Raw genomic sequence first — 20,823 nt, 5'->3', positions numbered from 1 at the left:
ACCCATGGCTAGAGCTGTGTGCAAAGGGCCGCTCAAAATTCTCCAGCCTATTTGTGGGCAGAGAAATTGGGGAGTGGGGGGGGGGGAGACGGACAATTTCACTGAATTTCTCCTAGGGGAAATTCTCACAGAGAACGTGAGAATTCCCACGTTTCTCACAGAGAGGGCTCACTATTGGCAGGGTTTCTTTCTTGGCAGGGTTTCTTTCCGTTTTCCTAAGGGGTTTTGGTTTATTGCACTGCTTCTGCAGGTGGCAATAGCATCGATTGTGTTGAGGCTTCCACTTTGAGGCAGAATGTTGCATTTCTTTGGGCAGTGTCAAGGATAACGCCTGCTTTCCTGACTGGGTCAGGCTGTCACGGCGGATGTGACCACCTGGAATTGTCTGTGATCTGGAGGCTCCTCAGCCCTTTGCCCCATGCCAGGGGCAGCCCCTGCCACCTAGAAAGTGCCAACAGCTGGAGGTGGGGGGGGCTCCCAGCCTCTGGGACACCAGGCTCAGCCACCCAGGGGCTGAGCCAGTGATTGGCTGAAGCAAAGTCTGCCCTGGGTTGCCAGGGCTGGGCTTTAAAAGTGGGCTGAGGTCAAGGCGTGGGGTCTCCCTTCATCCTGGTGGACCTGCACCTGCAGACGGCTGGTTGCTATCCAGGGAGATCCATGCTTAGGTACGCAAGGATAGGCCAGGTAGATGTATTATTTTGGCTTGGGTGTGCGTTCATGAAGCTCTGTTTATAGTTAAGTGATTTAGCTTTGTGCCCTCTGTGTAACTTGCTACTTCCATTCTTCCCTTTCCCTCTACCCCTTAATTTTGATCTTAATAAACCTTTATCCAACCTTTAGTTGGTGTGATCTCTCTGCATAACCTCAGTGCTAATTTCAGTGCCTCTCGGCTTAGAAGGGTGGCTACTGGGTATTTTGGGGGACTGAAAGGCCGGGTTTGGCCAGTCCTGTTTTTGGGAAAGGGACTCTGCGATCAGGTCATGGGCGGTTCTCCCTCACAGGGAGGTTGGGCCTGGTCCCAGCGGCTGGGATCCTCCTTCCCTCTCCTTCCTTGACAGGTGGTCTTTGTGAGCTCACCTAATCCCTGCAAGGTGGCTGAGGGTGTTGTGTGTGTTTTCTCTCTCTATTCCACATCTTTCCATTGCTCTGCAGCCTCTCAGCCCACCTGCACTTCCTGAACTGAAAAAGCCCCATGGGAGGAATTGCCTCAGAATGCCTGCCACAGAGATTATCATACAATGAGAAGACAGGATGCTCATGCACACTCCTCAGCCACCCCATAAGTAAGGTAAGCCCAAGGACCCCCAACCCAACCCAACCCATGGGGATTGCTCTAAAATTTCTCCTCCACTGAATTTCTTTTCCAAAGCCATTTGTTTTGTATCCAATTGAATGAGAATGGTTAAAAAAAAATGGAAGAAATTCCCGGCACAGCATTACCTGCGGCTGTACAACCTTGGCCTCTTGATCCCAAAAGTCAGCAGTAGATTGGGCAAGTACCTCCACCCCCCCTCCACCCCAAGCCATGGGGTGTTTCCATTTGTGGCCCAACGGGGAGACTGTGAGCAAAGCATCCACTAAGCTGCCCATTTGCAGGATCAGGACCCTCATCACACCTGGGCAAAGTTCAGGGTTGAACACACACAAGGAAGAATGGGCCGTTCCTCGGGGGAGGTTTCTTGCACGCTGTTCTCTGCCTCCGTCCAGGGAGTGGAAAGCAAGCGTTGGAGGGCCAGAGGCTGGCAGAGGCATGGGTGACATCTGCTACATCACTTTTTAGGGGCAGCATCTCTATAAGGCCCAGACCAATCCTCATGGAGATGAAACGGTGGCCGGTGTTAGGCCCTGAACCAGGATAGTGGGAGGAACAGGGGCTCACTGTCGTCCTTGAAGAAGAAAGCAGAGCCCTGTTCACTGTCATGGCTGGTGCCCCTGCAGAAAGGGGAAATAGGTGTGGCTGCAGCACCAGCTTCAGGATTTGGGAAGGTCAGGCCAGCCTCATAAAGCATCCTCCTTGGAAAAGGTAAGGCATGCGAAAATGGAGGATTCTCTCAACCTGCTTCTGACCTCCTTCGGTACTCCATGCAAAGCGAGGAGTATTGTTGGGGTACTGGTGGGGCCTTCGCCAGTTTTGGGGGCCTGGAGAAGGCTTGCCCCTTCACCAGCTGGCCCTCCACGGTTGAAGCATGATTCTTTTGCCACAGAAACGAACTGAAACCTGGCTGGCTGGAAGCCCAGAGACGCTGCTGGAATGGAGTATGAAGCTCGGCGCACCAAACAACTGGCCATGGAGTGAGGTAAGGCAAAGCTATTCCTTGTTTCTCAGTCGTTCAGTCGTGTCCGACTCTTCGTGACCCCACGGACCACAGCACGCCAGGCCTTCCTGTCCTGCGCTCTCTCCCGGAGCGTGCTCAAGTCCATATTCATTGCATCGGTGATGCTATCTAGCCATCTCATCCTCTGCCATCCCCTTCTTCTTTTGCCTTCAGTCTTTCCCAGCATCAGCGTCTTTTCCAGGGAGTTTTCTCTTTGCATTAGGTGGCCAAAATATTTGAGCTTCAGCTATTCCTTCCTGACCCCCAAAGCCTAGGGAGTCACCGGGCATCTGGGGGATTTTGGCTGCAGTGCTCCCGCTCCAGCTCTGCACTGGCACATGAAACCGTTCCCTAAGCAGAAAGGCAACTGAATCTGCCAGCAAACATTCAGCACAAGATCTTAGAACCGCAACTAGTCAACAGTAAAACTAGGCAAGACTTGATCCAAAAATCCGCCTGTCAGCAACCACAGAATCTAGCAGCTACCGCAGATTTTTGCTTCCAGTACATTGGGGGTGGGGCTTCTGTATGGGGGGGGACACTGTCACCATTGCCTTTGCTTAAGATCAGCGCTGGTCTGTGGCAAAATGTTCTGAACAATAAAATTCAGTACAGAATTTGGGTCCCTGCTATTGCAGGGTTGATACTTGGTGCCGTTGCAATTTTGCCAGCTAGTAGGGAAGCCGTCCCAGGTGGCACAAGGGACCCTGCAAAGCTCTTTGCAGAGGGCAGGCCAGGCGTAGAGATGAGCCTTGGTGCTCCTAGAGACAGCAGGTCCTGTCACATAGCAATACAGTGGCGAGCCTGGGTGTGATCACATACGAGAGCTGCTGTTCAAGAAACACAAAATGGATCACTCTTTCCAAGGGCGGGCTTGTTTCTGGCAGGAGCTGTGGATATGCTTATGCAATTGGACACGCTACAGCTCAGTGGCAGAGCCCCTGCTTTGCATGCAGAAAGTCCAAGGTTCAATCCCTGATATCTCCAGGTAGACTCCTGTGAAAGACTCCTGTCTGAAAACCTGGAGAGCCACTGCCAGTCAATATAGACAATGCGAAGCTAGATGGACCAATGGTTTGAGTTGGCACAGGGCAGCTTCCATGTTCTTAATGCAGGCAACTTGTGGCCCTCCAGATGTTTTGGCCTACATCAGCCCTAGCCAGCATAACCAATGGTGAGGCATGACGGGAGTTGTAGGCTGAAACGTCTGGAGGGCCACAAGTTGTCCACCCTTATCACAGTGGACATGTGATAAGTCCCCCATGTGGACATGTGATCACAGTGGACATGTGATAAGACCCCCACCCCCCAACCTTATGTATGTGCAGGAGAAAGTTATGGTGAAATACTGCGGGGTCAGGGGGCAATATAGCAGGGAGGGAGTGGAAGACCAGCCTACTGCAATCAGCAAGCCGCGCTTTCAAAATACAGCCCAATGAGATGTGGCATATGTATGTGGCTGGAGAAAGGGCAGGGCACATGGCTTTACTTTTAACATCAAGTGTCCCTGGAGTGCCTTAGAAGCGCTCTCAGTGATGGGGGGGGGAGTGTGTGTATGGGGCAGGGAAGCAACTTCTGTTGCAACAGAGAATACTGCTCAAAACAGCAGGTTTAAAAAAACAGTTTGTGCCGCATCTCACACTTCCTGTGCTCTTCTGATTCAGGGCCACCGACTTCAGCAATGGAGATGCCCGCCTGCATCAGCAGATGCTAAAAACCTCTTTTGAGCCAAAATTAGCAGGGATCAGTCTGGAAGCTAGGTGTGTGTGTGTGTGTGTGTGTGTGCGCGCGCATGCGCGCGCGCATAATTCGGGCCACGGTTATTTATGGCCTTTCCCTGTAATAGGCAAAGTGGAGTTCCCAAGCCACAGAGGCCCACATATGTCACATCTGTCACTCCTATGGCGGTGGCACTGACTGTACCCCAAAGCCACTGTGTCCGCACCTGGCGTCATGGTCAGGCCAGCTCTGTACCCAACCATTTGTGGCAAACTATGCTCCGCCCTCCCCCCAAAAGAAAAATGGGACCAGGAAGAGGAGGGGAAAGCGCTTGCACCCTCCCTATCCTGGTACCTATTTTTAGCCAGCCCCTTACCAATTTTAAGAGCCAAAATTGCACACCATTTTTGAGCCGTGTGGTTCCATTTCAAAGGTAGTGAGGGAATACCCAACACAAGACCTCCATCTATATCATTTAATTATAAAATGCAAAGTGAACCCATGCAGCTGCAGTCAGTTCTTTTTTTGTGGGGGAGAAGGAGAGAGAGAAGAAAGGTCTGTGCCTGTCCCCTGGGATTGCAACAGGGCTTAAGCTGCAGGAGGCACCTGTCACTGGCAGGATAGGCTTGAGATGCCCAGTTCTGCTCAAACCGTGCTAGAGCATCCTACACAGGCACACATTCATGCGCACTTGCATGCACACACTCACACGTGCATGCACACACACAGGCATCCTCCTGCACACTCACGCAGACACACAACCAGGGGCGGGCCCATACCACCACCCCTACCATGGCAAGAGTCTTCAGCTACTGCTGTTCGGGCAATGGGCTGAGCCAGAAAGATTAAGACAAGGCCTCCTTCTTGTTAGCCCCTTGGCCACTCCATTGAGGGGCTGCTGAATGAGGAACATCCAGAGGCTGAAAAAAAGCTGCCGCTCCAGGTGGACCTGCAGCCAGAAGGCTGGAAGGAGTTCTGAGGAGGTCAGTTCTGTAGCAGGCCCCGGCACAGGAAGCTCAGGAACGGCTTCGGTCTTTGTGGTTGCCCATAATCGTCTTGCTGTAGAGCTTCTGCTGCTCCTCTTTGAAGGTGTCCTTCACCTTTTCCCTCTTGAGGCCTCCGTCCCTAGGGAAAGAGAAAGAGAAAGTTGGCAGCCAGTACAGAAATAACTAAGAGCAGGGGCACGTGGGGGAAAGCACAGGCCTGGCAAGCAGGGAACAATGAGGACTGAATAAATGCTACACTGTGCAAATTCCACCCACACTTAGTCTACTTGTACGTAACCCCAACATGTGGGTTTTCCATGTGGCACGAGCCTTGGGCTTGTGTGACTTTCCCACAGCACACAGAACCTCAAGGTGTATGTCACTGGGCCCTCTGCTGTGGGAAAGGAACAAACTGATCATGCTGACGTTTGCGTGTGTGCATGCGGGGGGAGCGGGGGGGGCTCAGGGCTTGCCTGCACACTGCAGCAAGCGTACGCCCTACACACCGGAGGCATGCTGGAGGCTCTTCCCGACTGCACCCTCTGGGGAGACGGGGGACAGAGAGAGCTGCCTTACACAAGAGTCAGGCCGTTAGTCCATCTACCTCAGTACTGTCTACAGTGACGGACAGCTGCTCTCCAGGGTCTCAGGCGGGGGTCTCTTCCAGCCCTACCTAGAGATGCCTGCATGCAAAGCATGTGCTCCAACTCTGACCTACGGCCCTTTCACAAGGGGGCTGGGAATGGGAGGCTTTGGTTCTTGGGTTTGGAATGAACGTGGTGCCCGCTTGCCACCTCCAGTTTGTGGTCCCTGCCTATGTTTTGATAACAGTCTGCCTAACGTTTGCACATTTCATGGTGGTGGGTTAGTCAGCTAGTATCACGGACTTGGGGTATCATTTTCTCATCATCAGGCAGTAACAAGGAGACAATTCATCCTTCCTACTCCTTTGTTTGGGTTGTCCGCCCAGGGACTCGGACAGGGATCTTCCGTGCCAAGGGCTGAACTTCAGGCCTTCTGCATGCGAAGCAGTTGCTCTCTAGGGCTGAGCAACGCCTTCGTCCCCAAATTCTAGTTTGTAGAACTAGAAGTTATTAGGGAACAACTGTGAACTGGGGGAGGGGGCACCTGTGATGATCATGCACACAGGATTTTTTGTGCCATGTACATGAGCTAGGAAGCTGCAACCAGAGAAAGCATAAATGATTGTGGAGTTGGGATGGGGAAGCCTGCCCATGCAACAGTGTGCAGGTTTTATTTAGCAAATTAATTAAAATCATTTATATCTCACTCTTCCTCCCTAAGGCGATCAGAGCCGTGAACACTAAAACCAGGACTATAAACAAGCAATAGCAAACAACAGAACTCACGGCAGCCTAGATGTCTAGGAGGGCTCAAAAAACTGATTAAAATGAAAAGCTTAAACAGCCCTCTTAAATGCCAGCTGTGAGGGGAATTCTAGAGGCCAGCAAAGGGGGTGGGGGTGGGACAGAAAAGGCCCTCTCATGCACAGCAAGAAGAGCTACTGTGGAAGATCTCCATACTCGGCCAGGTTTATATGGAGGAAGGTAACCCGGTCCAACGTTTATGGCTTTATTGGTTAAAACCAGCACTAGCTTTCTTGTTTTCACCCACCCAAAGTGCTTTCGGTGTAGGGAAGGTGCTAACATATGAAGCAGCCCTCAGCCTGTGGCAGATCCTGCCCATTTTCAAGCTCCAAAGGTATAAATGATGAAGCTGAGAAACCTCCCACAGAGCTTTTGCTCCCATTCATGTGAGAGCCGAGTTCCAGCTACCAGGAGCCACAGACTTAGCCATGGCTGACCTCCACAAAGATCTTCAGACTCAGGGAAGGTTGCTGCAAGCTACAGGCGGCTCTCATGCCTTTCTGAGGCTCAAACTGCATCTCAGCTGGGATTCCATGGCTTTTTTTTTAATTGAGGAGCCCTTCGCTTACTGAGATGCAGCTCAAGAGTTTTTTTTAAAAAGGCAGAGGACAGAATCACAGAACATGTAATTTGAAGCTGAGGAAGCCAGCTGAAGAGTTCAAAATGATTCCCTCCACCCAAGATATGGGGAGGGGCCACTGCCCTGAGCATGTGTTTCCCAAGCAGAAGCTGTCGTGCTCCACAGGCTGGATGGACCTATCACCTGACTCAGGCAAGTTGCTTTCTCTTCACGCTGTTCAGCCCGCAGCTGACCTTTCCCCTGCTGAGTGGTGGCAAAAAAGTATCTGCTCCAGGACTCACCACAGGAGATCCACAAGGCCCCCCTGTCTAGCAATGGCAGACTTCACCCGATTGGCAAACTGCACGGCCCCCTCCTCGGGCTAGAAGGGAGAACAGAGACGGTCACTGCAGAAAGGGCCTGGCAGGGATGTCAGCCGCTCACCTGGCATCAGTTGGGTTCAGGCCCAGCTCACTCACCTTTCTGGTCATTGGAGGCAGGTACCAGACACTGCAGACAATTGCCCAGCTGGTCATCATCCTGAGCAGATAGGTCACCATGCCGTGTTTGCTGCTGTTAAAAAAGGCATCTCCAAACTGGGGGTCATACTGAATGACAAAGAGAGGTGGGGCGGGAGGGAAGGGTAAGATCATGAGAGGGTGCTACACTGAGCACACTACAAGCAAGAGCATCCCAAAAGTCAGAAGTTTTCAACACCTCCACTTCTCTGTGGCCAAGATTCAATAGGTGCCAACTGCATTAAAGGATGCATTTCAAATCAGCGTATTCTAACTATGATATATGTATCCAGTTCTGCCTTCAAGGAGCTTACATGGGGTTATCCCTTCTATCCTCACAGTAACCCTATGAGGTGGGTAAGTTAGGCAGAATGACTTGTTCAATGACTCTCTACCGACAAGACCATTGTGGCATAGACCAATGCAGCTGAAACTGCCTCATCTGTGCCATCATTCAAAGACACAAGGGACTGGCCAGCATGGAATCTGGCCAGCATGGAATCTGGCAACCACCGTGGTCCAGGCTTTTCATGCATTCCAGCCTTCCCCCAACTCCAAATCCTGCACCCAAGGCAAATTAAGTCCATTAACATTCCCATATATTTGTTCACTTTGCATAAAGCCACAGGGTTCACTCTGTACCACATGTGAAAACTACACATTTTTCAAGCATCCACATATCCAGAAAGGGGTAGCAATGTGCTTGGCTTTTAAAATGGAAGCTAAGAATCCAGACAAAAACACAATCAGATCATAACCCTGCCCTCTAGGAATCTGTACAGCCACCATCACAGGAGACAGACTGGATAGAGTCACATGGTACAGAATACAGGGGTGGTGGTGATGTGTAGGATTGTGGGACTTGCATTGTCTTCCAGAACCTCTCGGCATAAAACGCCGAGACTTCTAAACTCATCACTGCCCTTGGCCCGCATGGGCATCATCTTCCAGTCCCTGAGGCCTACCCAACCATCTTTACTGCGCTTTGCCGAAAATGCAACGGCTCTCACCTTGATGGCAACAGGATAAACCGTGGCACCGATCTCAAAGCTCCCTTTCTTGAACATCATCACAGAAGTGTTGTTGATGCAAGTGCCTGTCAAAAGAATGGCAGCTTCTGAAGGAGCAGTTATTGCTATCGATGAGAGTGAGGGGTGTTTAACTCCAAGAGCCTAATTCCTGATGTGGCCTGACTGGCAGAACTGGGTTAAAACAGAATGCAGTCATTTGCTTCACCATAGAGATACAGAGGTAGGGTGACCTCCCCTTCCTGTATCACAGTCCTCTCACCCAAGTGGCCGCTGTCTATTAAGTACTGGAAACTTGGGGCTGTGGGTCCCGCTCTATTTTCCGAGCTCTATGGTTTGACGCCTCTCCTTCCATTTCCATCCAGAGACTGGGACACCACGGTCCTATGGAGCCATGGGACGTGCTTTGTTCCCTTCATTCTTGCTTACCTTCAGGGAAAATTAGGATAGGCAGTTTATTTTTATCTTGAGCATGCTCCGATAGCCTGAGAGAGAAAGAGAGAGAATGCACACGTCACCGACAGGCCCATCCTTGCTGCCCCTGAAGCAAAATCCAGCAACCCCAAACAGCACCAGCCCACGTGGCTCAGTTTTATTCAGAAGACTGGCACCAACCAGGGCTGCACCTCCCCTGTCCGTTCCCTGACACATATGTACAGCAAACCTTTGCGAACGCTTCCCTCTGACTACAGAGCACGGTATGGACTGCGTACCAACCTTCTAGCCACTAGATGGCGATCCTTAACCTCAGAGCGTTCAAACCAGACATGGGGACAAGCCTTCACCATGGCCCTCTGGATGACCCCCATGAGGCCACCCTGGATCTGGCCCACCTGAGCAAGAGAGAGGGTGAAGGGGTGAAAGGTTACTCTCCTGGGAGAGCTTTGGCTTAGCAGCCCCCAAGTGAGACAGCTATGCCCAAACATCATAGAATCATAGAATAGTAGGGTTGGAAGGGGCCTACAAGGCCATCGAGTCCAACCCCCTGCTCAATGCAGGAATCCAAGTCAGAGCATCCCTGACAGATGGCTGTCCAGCCTCGTCTTGAACGCTCCAGTGTGGGGGAGCCCACCACCTCCCTAGGTAATGGGTTCCATTGTCGTATTGCTCTAACAGTCAGGAAGTTGTTCAGCTGGAATCTGGCTTCCTGTCACTTGAGCCCATTATTCCATGTCCTGCACTCTGGGATGATCAAGAAGAGATCCTGGCCTTCCTCTCTGTGACACCCTTTCAAGTACTTGAAGAGCGCTATCATATCTCCCCTCAGTCTTCTCTTCTCAAGGCTAAACATGCCCAGTTCTTTGAGTCTCTCTTCATAGGGCTTTGTTTCCAGTCCCCTGATCATCTTTGTTGCCCTCCTCTGAACCCTCTCCAGTTTGTCTGCATCCTTCTTAAAGTGTGGTGCCCAGAGCTGGACACAGTACTCCAGATGAGGCCTTACCAGTGCTGAGTAGAGGGGAACTACTACTTCCTGGGATTTGGAAGCTATGCTTCTATTAATGCAGCCCAAAAGAGCATTGGCCTTTTTTTTACAGCCACATCACATTGTTGGCTCATATTCTGCTTGTGATCGACAACAATTCCAAGACCCTTCTCACTTGTAGTGTTGTTGAGCCACGTATCCCCCATCTTGTAACTGTGCATTTGGTTTCTTTTTCCTAGGTGCAGAACTTGGCATTTATCCCTATTAAATGTCATTGTGCTGTTTTCTGCCCAGCGCTTGTGTCTATCCAGATCACTTTGAATTTTGTTTGTCTTCCAAAGTATTAGCTATTCCACCCAATTTTGTGTCATCTGCAAATTTGATCAGCATTCCCTGCACCTCCTCCTCCAAGTCATTCATAAAAATGTTGAAGAGCACTGGGCCCAGGACTGAGCCCTGCGGTACCCCACTCGTTACCTCTCCCCAGTTTGAGAAGGTCCCATTGATAAGCACTCTTTGAGTCCAATTCTATAGCCAAGCAGCTACAAGAAGCCAAGATAGCTACAAGCTATCAAGCAGCTCAACTTGTAGAGGACGATGCCTTTGGCTGCATAAAACTCTCCGGCCTACAGGAACTCCACATGGTGGGGAGCTTGAGAAGGTCATAATGTGCCGTTACTTCCTGAGTGGTTGGGGGCATCTCTCCCATGTCACCATGGAAAGAAGGAGGGACTTGTCCCTTCTTCATCCGGAGGTGCAGGGATCTCAGGCAGTGCGGTGAAGGAAGGGAGTCTTACTTTGGCCATGGTGTCAAGGACAGGCATCAGAAGCACTTACAAGTGGCCACAGCAAACTACCCAAGCACAGGTCATTCTTGAGGGGCAGAAAGGGGACTGCAGAGCTGCTCCTCAACCATCCCAAGCTTCAGGGGATGGGAGTAGCAGCAAGGACACCCAACGGCCACTTCAATCTTATGTCCACCACCCAAATGAACAGGTGGTACTCCAGTGGATGGGCCGCATCTGCTTCCTCTCCATGGAGGCCAGGAGGGGCATGTTTAGAGTCTAAGAAACAACAAACAAATACCACCAATGCTATCTGATGGAACTGAACAATAGCATGTATTTTGGAATTTTGAAGGAAGGACGTGCTGGAGAATTTTCCGCTGATATACATGGACCCCCAACACACATGCGCATCCTGAGCTGGTGGGGTTCACCATCCTCACCATAGCATAGTAGCCATCGCTGGCCAGAATTATGACATCGATTGGGGATGTGTGGTTAGCCACACAGATTCCTCCGCTGCGGGGCCTGTTTTCCCTGAAGTTGGGAAAGGAAAAGAGATTAGCACGAACAGCTGAAGCACAAACTCAGTCTGCCCAAGAAGAGCATTTGGCACTGGCTGACTTGTGCACGGCACTCCTCCCCCAACATACAGCTTTCAGGACAAGGAATTTCAGTGCTCTGCTCCACAGATGATGGCACTTCTAACTTTCCACGCTCAAGCTTTGCATACCCTCAACTTAAAAACAACCACCACCACCCTGAAATTCAAGCTTAGTTTAATTAGCATTTTCCGCTTCATTCTGCCTTTCTAAACATGGGAGAGAGCAAGGAACTATGCATAGCACTGACTTCCCACCCTCTGACCACCAGGAATCTCACTCAGCCATCTTCCTGTTTTCTGAGATTTCACCGGGCTTTGCCCACACTTTCAAGCATACCTTGGCCGTCATAAGACCTAGAAACTTGCTCTTTAAAAAATAGAGAAGTCAAGATGCTCAAGAAGTTGAAATCTGTGTTCAACAGCACATTCTGCAAATCTTCTGTGCTCCCACAAGATTGCAACATACACACAAGCTCAGAGCCAACTTTCCCTTCCCTGGGCAAATGTACCACGGGCTCCCATCCAGTCTCCTCCATACCGGTGGTGGTAGGTGATGATCGCGGTGAGAGCTCGCACACAGATCCGATAGCACATCAGGTGTACATGCCTGCTCAAGAAGTCCTTGCACCTAAAGAGGCAGAGTAAACACCTTATTAAACTTCAATTTATAGCCATGCTGACATTTTATTATCATGGTGCCCCTCCTCCCCACAAGTAACGCTTATAAACCTGAAGAGGGAAAAAACACTCCAAATGGCCACACAGCAGACAATCTTTAGTGCCACCCACTGGCAGTAGTCTGCATGGCAGCTGGCCTCTAAAATCACTGTTGGGAGTCCCTGAATAACAAGCTGCCCCATATGGAGTCAGACCATGAGTCCATCCCGCCCAGTAATGTCGACGCTGACTGGCAGCAGCTCTCTAGGGTTTCAGGGAAGAGTTTTTCCGGTCCTACCTGGAGATGCCACGGATCAACCTGGGGCCTTCTGCATGCAGAACAGGGGCTGTACCACTGAGCTACAGCCCTTCCCTGGCAAGGCCACATTAGAGAACAGGTGGCAGCATGGCTTTTAAACAGAAAGCAGCAGCTGCTGTTTTCTTCAGATGACACACAGATGGGGAACGGCTCCAGGTCTTTCCTCCTCGCAGGGGAGGGCAACTTGCGGCTCTCCAGCTGTTTTGGCCTACAGCTTCAGTCATCCCTCACCATTGGCTTTTCTGGCTAGGGCTGATGGGAATTGTAGACATAAACACCTGGAGGGTCACAAGTTGCCCAGCCCTGTGATAAGGGCAGGCAGGAGCATTCTGCCCAATGCTGAACTGGAGGCTTCTGCCAGTGGATCCATTGCTGTCTGCAGCCCTTTCTCAACAGCAGGTCTGTATCGGAGTAAGCTGTGCAGTGGGGTGCTTCCCCACAAGTTGTTCCTTGCACCTTGGAACTGCACATGTGCAAAAAGCAGGAGAAGAACTTACAAGCACAAGGAGGAGCAAGTTCAAGGGACCCCCTTTCCAGGCAAGCAGTTGGCTGATGGGCACGGCACTTCAAGGCACCATGCTAAAGCCTCGGATGGCCTGCTCCCTGTCCCATCAGCCAGGACAGCTAGACTGGTGGGGACGAGGGAGAGGGCCTTTTCTGTGGTGGCCCCCACTCTGTGGAACTCCCTCCCTAGGGAACTCCACCATGCCCCCTCTTTAACGAGCTTCCGCTGTGCATTAAAAACGTGGTTGTTCAGGCAGGCATTTGGGGTGGGTTAGGGTATTTTAGAAAACGTTTTTATTGTAGAATGTTATTTTTTTTAACTGTTTTATTATATACTTCGTACATCGCCCAGAGTGGCTGGGTGACCAGCCAGATGGCCGATTAATAAATTTAATAATAATAAAAAAAGGCAGGAACGCCAGTTTCCAGAGTATACACTGATAGCTCTGACCTTTTAGCTAGGGTTCTATTTCCTTTTTGCATGATTCTCTTTTTCAACTGCCGCTCTATTGTTTAGGATTCTTATTTGGTTGCCCAGGTTTTCTTGAGAAGCTGAAGACAACTCCCCAATGAACAGGAGGAATACTAAAGAAAGTGTCCAGTTGCCTTTAGTTCCTTGCTTAATTGCCAGAAAGCACTACCATGGAGATAAAGGCTGAAATAAAGGAACAGTAGGGCCTGAGCACAGACATGAGAGCAGAAACAGGGACCCACAGGAGGCCATCTACCATTTCTTCCCTCCAACGCTGGCTTCTTTAAACCCAACTACCGAAGCTACTTTAAGTCTTTTCAGTGCCTGTTCTCAGGTGGTGATTTTGCAGTAGTCAATTGATGAGAACTCACCTTCCATTTGGCAAATAGCCCACCAACGTTGTGCCAGTCACCAAGAGGCTAATGCCAGTGAAAGCCAGGGCTACCCTGCACAAGGAAGGGAGAGAGAGAGAGATGAAGCATAACCTCATACTGGTTATTAAGATCCATTCCAATCAACTTTCAGACCTGGTTATGGGACAGAAACAGCCTTGGTCGCCCTGGCTGACTTATGCTGGGGAATGGATAGTGAGAGGGCAATCCTGCTGGTCTTTCTGGACCCCTCAGTGGCTTCTGATACCATCCATCATGGTATCCTTCTGGATTATTTATGTGGACTGGGCTTGGGAGGCACTGTTTTAAAGTGGTTCCGGTCTTTCCTGGAGGAGTGGTCTCAGAAGGTGGTGCTGTGGGACTTTTGTTCCACCACATGGCTGTTATGTCTGTGCCAGGCCACAATGTTCCATCGTGTCCCCTGTGCTTTTTTAACAATTACATGAAACCACTGGGAAGTCATCAGGAGGTTTGGGCTGAAGTGTCATAAGTATGAAGATGATATTCAGCTCTCCCTCTCATTTCCATCTACACATCCCAGGGAGCCTGTTGAACTCATGAACCAGCGTTGGGAGGCTGTTTTGGGGTGGATGAGGGTAGAATCATAGAATAGTAGGGTTGGAAGGGGCCCACAAGGCCATCGAGTCCAACCCCCTGCTCAATGCAGGAATCCAAGTCAGAGCATCCCTGACAGGTGGCTGTCCAGCCTCCTCTTGAATGCCTCCAGTGTTGGAGAGCCCACCACCGCCCTAGGGAATTGGTTCCATTGTCGTATTGCTCTAACAATCAGGACGTTTTTCCTGATGTTCTGCTGGAATCTGGCTCCCTGTAACTTGAGCCCGTTATTCTGTGTCCTGCACTCTGGGATGATCGAGAAGAGATCCTGGCCTTCCTCCCTGGGACAACCTTTCAAGGACTTGAAGAGCGCTATCACATCTCCCCTCAGTCTTCTCTTCTCAAGGCTAAACATGCCCAGTTCTTTCAGTCTCTCTTCATAGGGCTTTGTTTCCAGTCCCCTGATCATCTCTGCTGCCCTCCTCTGAACCCTCTCCAGTTTGTCTGCATCCTTCTTAAAATGTGGTGCCCAGAACTGGACACTGTACTCCAGATGAGGCCTGATGAGTAGAGGGGAACTAGTAATTCCTGGGGTTTGGAAGCTATGCTTCTATGAATGCAGCCCAAAAGGGCATTGGCCTTTTTTGCAGCTGCATCACAGTGTTGGCTCAAATTCAGCTTGTGATCTACAACAATTCCAAGATCCTTCTCGCTTGTAGTGTTGTTGAGCCACGTATCCCCCATCTTGTAACGGTGCATTTGGTTTCTTTTTCCTAGGTGCAGAACTTGGCATTTATCCCTATTAAATGTCATTGTGTTGTTTTCTGCCCAGCGCTTGTGTCTATCCAGATCACCTTGAATTTTGTTTCGGTCTTCCAAAGTATTAGCTATTCCACCCAATGTTGTGTCATCTGCAAATCTGATCAGCATTCCCTGCACCTCCTCCTCCAGGTCATTCATAAAAATGTTGAAGAGCACTGGGCCCAGGACTGAGCCCTGCGGTACCCCATTCATTACCTCTCCCCAGTTTGAGAAGATCCCATTGATAAGCACTCTTTGAGTCCGATTCTGTAGCCAACTGTGGATCCACCGGATCGTTGTTTCATCTAGCCCACTTTGAGCTAGTTTGCTCATCAGGATATCATGGGGCACTTTGTCGAAAGCTTTGCTGAAGTTGAGGTGTATTATGTCTATAGCATTCCCACAGTCCACAAGGGAGGTTACTTGATCAAAAAATGAGATCAGATTCATCTGGCAGGATTTGTTCTTGACAAGCTGAAACTTAATCCAGACAAGATGGAGGTACTGTGGGTTGGGAAACCAACTACCCTGGACAGAGGTTTACAACTGGTCTTACATGGGGTTGCACTTCCCCTAAAAGACCACGTGCACAGTCTGGGAGTCTTCCTGGACTCTGCGCTAATTGGGGAAGCCCAGGTGGCTGCGGTGTCCAGGGATGTGTTTTACCAGCTTAGGCTGGTATGCCAGCAGTGGCCTATTTAGAGAGGATGGACCTTGCCACAGTTACTCCGGCACTAGTGACATCCAGGCTGGACAACTGTAATGCACTGTATGCAGGGCTGCCTTTGAAAACAGTTCAAAAACTTTAGCTGGTGCAGAATGCAGATGCCTGAGTGCTGATGGGGGTGAGGCGATTTGATCATATAATGCCTATACTGTGCCAGCTGCACTAGTTATTGGTGTTTCCAGGCCCAACGTGGAAGGTTTTGACTTTTAAAGCCTTAAAACAGTTTGGGACCAAGTTACTTGAAGGACAGCCTTCACCCATGTCCGCCTGCCTGCACTTTAAGATCAGCAAGACAGGCCCTTCTCATTTGCCCACCTGTAAGAGCAGTCAGATGGGCGACCACACAAGAGAGGGCCTTTTCTGTAGGGGCCCCACACCTCCAGAATAAGTTGCCATCAGGGGTCCGCCAGGCCCCATTATTGCAGGCTTTTAAGAAGGCCCTGAAAACATACTACTTTACTCTGGCCTTCCCCTAATATGTTTGCTGTCGTTGCTGTTTTTATTGTTTTTAATACCAGACTGGTTTTTATTATGTGTTTACTATTGTATGTCACCCTGGGAGGGCTCCTGCCCTGAAAGGTGGCCAAGAAATATTTAAAATAAACGAACAAACCTGCAAAGGACCTGGAAGAGGCAGGATCACCAACCACACTGGTCCTCAGCCTCAAACAGGGAGCCTTCCCTAAGGTTGGCCAACGAAATTATTCCTACCAGAGAATACTGATAGCATTCACCTCCAAGGTTATATCTGAGGGAATGGGCCAGAGGAAACACCAGAAATGACAGATCTGGGCTTTCTACTGTCTGGTTTCAGTCTCCCCAATGAAAGCCCCCAATCAATGCGGAGCCTAACCTGAGTGGCAGCAAGAAGCAGTAGCGGATGAGGACGCCCAGCCCCCAGAGCACTGTGAGGCGCAGGCTGATGTAGTGGAAATTGTAGTTGGTCCTGCTCAGCAAGTTCCAGGACTCCAGCTCTTCAGCTGAGAAGCGCTTGGTCACCTCGTCATCCATGATGGTCTCAACGCCCTTTCGGCAGAAATAGAAGATGTCAGAGAGCTCAAACTCATGGGCATCTAGGGCCTTGTTGCTACCACTCCGCCGGATCTCCTTGATCTCCTCCTCCAGTGAAGTGGGCTCCTTTGCTATGATACCTGTAAGAGACACACAACCCTCCAGTCACACAGTGAGAAGAGGTGAACCCAACATAGACCCCTCTTCACCCCCAAGAGAGGGCAGGATGTCTTACCATTGACATAGGGCTTATAAAGGGGATGGTTCTTCTCTTTGGCACCACGTTCGATCCTCAATGTCGCCCACTGCAAGACATGAAGGAAACTACTAGAATCCTAGATCTTATATATAACTGACATGGAATTCACTGTCGCGAGATGTGGTGATGAACATTCACTTGGATGGCTTTAATATGGACTAGGCATGTTCAAGGAAGAGGACAGGGGTATCAACTAACCGTAACACTACCTACCCATATACCACATTCATCATCTGAGGCCCTGCTCCACATGCCTCCTCTGAGGGAGGTTCGGATAACAAGGGGGAGGGCCTTTTTGGTGGTGGTTCCCCAATTGTGGAGCACTCTCCCCAGTGAGGTTTGTTTGGCTCCAACAGTTATCCTTTCAGTGCCAAGTTAAGACTTTCCTCTATTCCCAGGCATTTGACAGGATACAATAAGGTTTTAACCGGCCTGGGATTTCTACTGTGGATTGTTTTTAATTGTTTTTGTATGTAAATGATTTTTATATTATGTTTTATATTGTGTTTTTAAGGTTTTAATCTTTTGTAAACTGGTCAGAGAGCTTTGGATATTGGGCAGTATAGAAATGCAATAAATAATAAATAACAACAACAATCAGAGCTAAACAGAACGCCCATTTAGCAGCTCATCGCAGAACACCAGTTCCTAGAGATAGCAGGGAGAGACGCTGCCTTCAGCTTCCTGGAGACATGTGGCTAACTGCTGTTGGAGCAAGAACGCTGAACTAGATGAACCCTTGGTCTGCTCCAGGAAGGCAGCTCTTACATGCACCCTCAGATCTGCAGGGCAAGCTGGGCCTATGCTCCTTTTCTGGCGGCGAGGAATGCGAGGGCACAGACAGAGCAGGGCTTTACCTGGGAGGCACTTTACCTAGTGACATTGTTTATGACAAGGTGAAATCTTTCAAAAGGCCACCCCCACTGGCAAATAGGATGGCTTCAACTGATGTTGTTTTAACCTGGTTGTGAATTCTTTTATCTGGCTGAATTTTACTGACTGATTTAGTGATGACAACTGAAATTGTACTGTTGCTTATTGATAGTCACATTTTATTTTTTGCACCCCACTTTGAATGTTTTCCTCCCAGCAGAAACACAGTCTATAAAACGTTCACAATAAATAATAAATAGAGGCATCCCAATCAAATCCCAGGAAAGACTTGGAATTTGACTGGGAAAACAACCTCCAGACGGGAATTAAGAACAGCAACTTGAAGTGCATTCCTGGCCACTAGGCAACAGATCTCAAAAACAGGAAAGGGCTGACCCAGAGTCAGAGAACAGTCTTTCAGAAGGCTTCGTATAACAGTGCTGCAAATCCCTGGAGGCTTAGGTGAGGACCCAATCCTCCCCAAGACGCGCACGCATGTGCGTGCACACACACACACATGCATGCTTTCTCAAACTGCCCTCCAAACTACACAAGAACCAGCAGGAAGCCCATCAATTCAGACAGGGGTCAAAGCTCTGTTCTTTGCCTAAAGCTGCTACAGGCTTTTGCCTGCCTAACCTCTGTATCTGGCATCAGGTAGGCAGCACTCCCCTGAGCAGAGGGGGCACTGTGGCTGCCAGTTGCAGCGGAGGACACATTTCTACATGGCTGATACAACCTTGCCAGGCAAAGGTCCCTGCTGCCTTGCCCTCGGATGAGTAGCTGCTGCTGCTTCCTGTCTCAACTATTGCCACCAGCACCCAAACAATATGCCACCCCGGCATCTTCATGGCAGCGACTGCCAGAACCTAGCATGTCTCTACATTATCCTAAGGTCAGTCACTCCTCCCAAGGGCACTGTACATGCACATGCTCTCATTTGCTCACTTTCAGTTCACTTGGCTGTCCTCCATCTGACCGTCTCAATGCCGGTTGCTTAAGCAACAACCTCATAAGCAGGGCTGTATCTATGCTGCAATCCCATAGTAGCAAAGAATTCAACTCCCTGACCATTTCTCCTTTCACATTAAAAAGAAGAAAACAAGTTTCTAGCCCTTAAAACTATGAAGTCAGGCTTGAACGAGTCCAAGGAATGCTTGATAAAATCTCAGAAGCCAGAGAGATGCCTGGATAAGATTTCCATAGGCGGGCACTACAGTTCCCTGTATAGCTTCTCCCCCCCCCCCCCCGAATTAATTCTGCAAAGAGTATGCAAAAATAAGATTTGCTCAAGTGGCACAATTTATATAAAGGTCACAGAATTTGGATTACCAGGGGAGTACAAACAGCTCTGTTTGTCAGGACAATGCCAGATCAGTCCCAACCCCCCATCAAGGAATCTTGTGCATATATCAATCAACGTATTAGTTAGGGGGAGCAACCAGAAGGGAAAAAAAGCTTTGCATGGAGGACTGGATCTGGAGTTTTGCTCCTTCCTTTAAATTATTTCCAGCCCTTGCAGAACCTAAAACTCTGTGGGAGTTCCTGGTCTGAAAAGCTGCCACGGAGAAACCAGTTTTTGCTAACAGTCAGAGAAACTGGCTCACTCCAAGCTAGAAAATTCCACTGGTCAGCAGGATGGAGGTACAGACTGGACTCCTGGTAGCTACTCCTACCTGTTAGCCTCATGCTGGTTCTTTACCCTCACTGCATTAGCACATGGCCAGGGAACCCTCACCAAAGGCTTCTGAGCAAACTTAGCAGTTCTCTTACAGATCCTCTTATGGTTAGGTAACTGGTTAAAGAACAGGGCTGTGTTTCCACCAGTGATTTACTCCAACCTGACTGTGTGGTGAGGTCTCTGTGTTTCCATGATGTCACGGCCATTCAGCACCAGCCCCTCATTTTATCGTGGGAAAACCGCTTCTTCTGAGACTGGTTATAGCCTGACTTTTCCAGCTTACTTCGGCTCCATTACTGACCTGTTTCCACAACCGCACTGGTTTTGGTATCATAGTCCTGCCTATGGGGCGTGTCACCTCAGTGACCCAACCCTTCCCCCCTGCCTGTTTTCCAGACATTCCATCGCCATTTTGAAGCAGGATGCCAGGGGACCAACTTTTGAAACATCATTGAAAATAAGCGCTAGAACAATAGTGCGTATAAGCCTGCTATCGTGGGCAAGCAAGTACTCCCTCTACAGCCTGAAAATAAGGTTTATCTCAGGTCGTCTTCCATCAATATGCATACCCTCTATGTCAGTATCTTCCTATGCAATAGCACTAACATGCACTTGTGCTATCGCGCAATAGCGCATTTTCTGGAACAAGCCTCCTTGACCTCAGCAGGAGTCAGCAGGCACCCCTGGACTAATGCACTAGTGTGCAATAGCGCCATTGTGCAAATGCGTGTTAGTGCTATTTTGCGATAGAGTCATAGCAAGATACTGATGTGGAGGGTAAGCGTATTAGAGGGAAAGGAAAAAAATGGGTGGAATCGGGTATACGTCCGGGAAATCTACTCAGAGGTAACGCCCGTTGCGATCATTGAGGCTAGTTCCTGAGATTGCCATTAAGGAGAGTAGAGCCTGGAGGGGGGGAGCCTCTCTGACTGGTTGAACAGCCCCTGCCAGTCTGATGACGTTCACTTCCAATCCCCCCACCCCACCTGGAAGTATGTTTCTGTCAGAGACTTATAATGGTGTGGAGAAGTTGTAACTGGAATGGCACACTATGGGAACAATGGGTAGGTTTGCAGTGCCTCTTAACATGCAACTGCAGCTTTGCTTTTTCACTCCTCATCGTTACAGTGCAATTGTGCTTTAAAACTCCCCCCCCGCCACTTTAAAGGGGGGGGGAGGGCTCGGAAGGCAGGGAAGAGACTGGCCAGAGCAGAACTGGAGTGGAGCAGAAGTAGGGACTCAGCAAC

The 20,823-nt window shown here is 49.8% G+C and overlaps 1 protein-coding gene across 4 annotated transcripts in view; it reads right to left on the bottom strand.

Moving 5' to 3' along the window:
- Window positions 1–4,450: 4,450 nt before the first annotated feature.
- GPAT4 (glycerol-3-phosphate acyltransferase 4) overlaps window positions 4,451–20,823 on the bottom strand; it is a 30,527-nt gene continuing 14,154 nt past the window's right edge. For 3 of the 4 annotated variants that reach the window (XM_084804074.1, XM_084804073.1, XM_084804072.1), the window contains 11 exons: window positions 16,999–17,068; window positions 16,606–16,903; window positions 13,649–13,723; window positions 11,864–11,953; window positions 11,165–11,258; window positions 9,231–9,346; window positions 8,943–8,998; window positions 8,496–8,581; window positions 7,447–7,575; window positions 7,270–7,349; window positions 4,451–5,159 (listed from right to left, as the gene is read on the bottom strand). In XM_084804074.1, the coding sequence (XP_084660200.1) occupies window positions 5,051–5,159; window positions 7,270–7,349; window positions 7,447–7,575; window positions 8,496–8,581; window positions 8,943–8,998; window positions 9,231–9,346; window positions 11,165–11,258; window positions 11,864–11,953; window positions 13,649–13,723; window positions 16,606–16,903; window positions 16,999–17,068 (1,203 nt within the window). In that variant the 3' untranslated portion in view covers window positions 4,451–5,050. The remainder of the gene's footprint in view (window positions 5,160–7,269; window positions 7,350–7,446; window positions 7,576–8,495; window positions 8,582–8,942; window positions 8,999–9,230; window positions 9,347–11,164; window positions 11,259–11,863; window positions 11,954–13,648; window positions 13,724–16,605; window positions 16,904–16,998; window positions 17,069–20,823) is intronic. The other variant, XR_014783748.1, reaches the window with a different exon arrangement.

This window comes from Heloderma suspectum, chromosome 6 (genome assembly GCF_057233095.1).
Source record: "Heloderma suspectum isolate Gila_16-S chromosome 6, 16-S_ref, whole genome shotgun sequence".
NCBI classification, from domain to species: domain Eukaryota; kingdom Metazoa; phylum Chordata; class Lepidosauria; order Squamata; family Helodermatidae; genus Heloderma; species Heloderma suspectum.
This window is presented reverse-complemented; position numbering and strand designations above follow the sequence as displayed.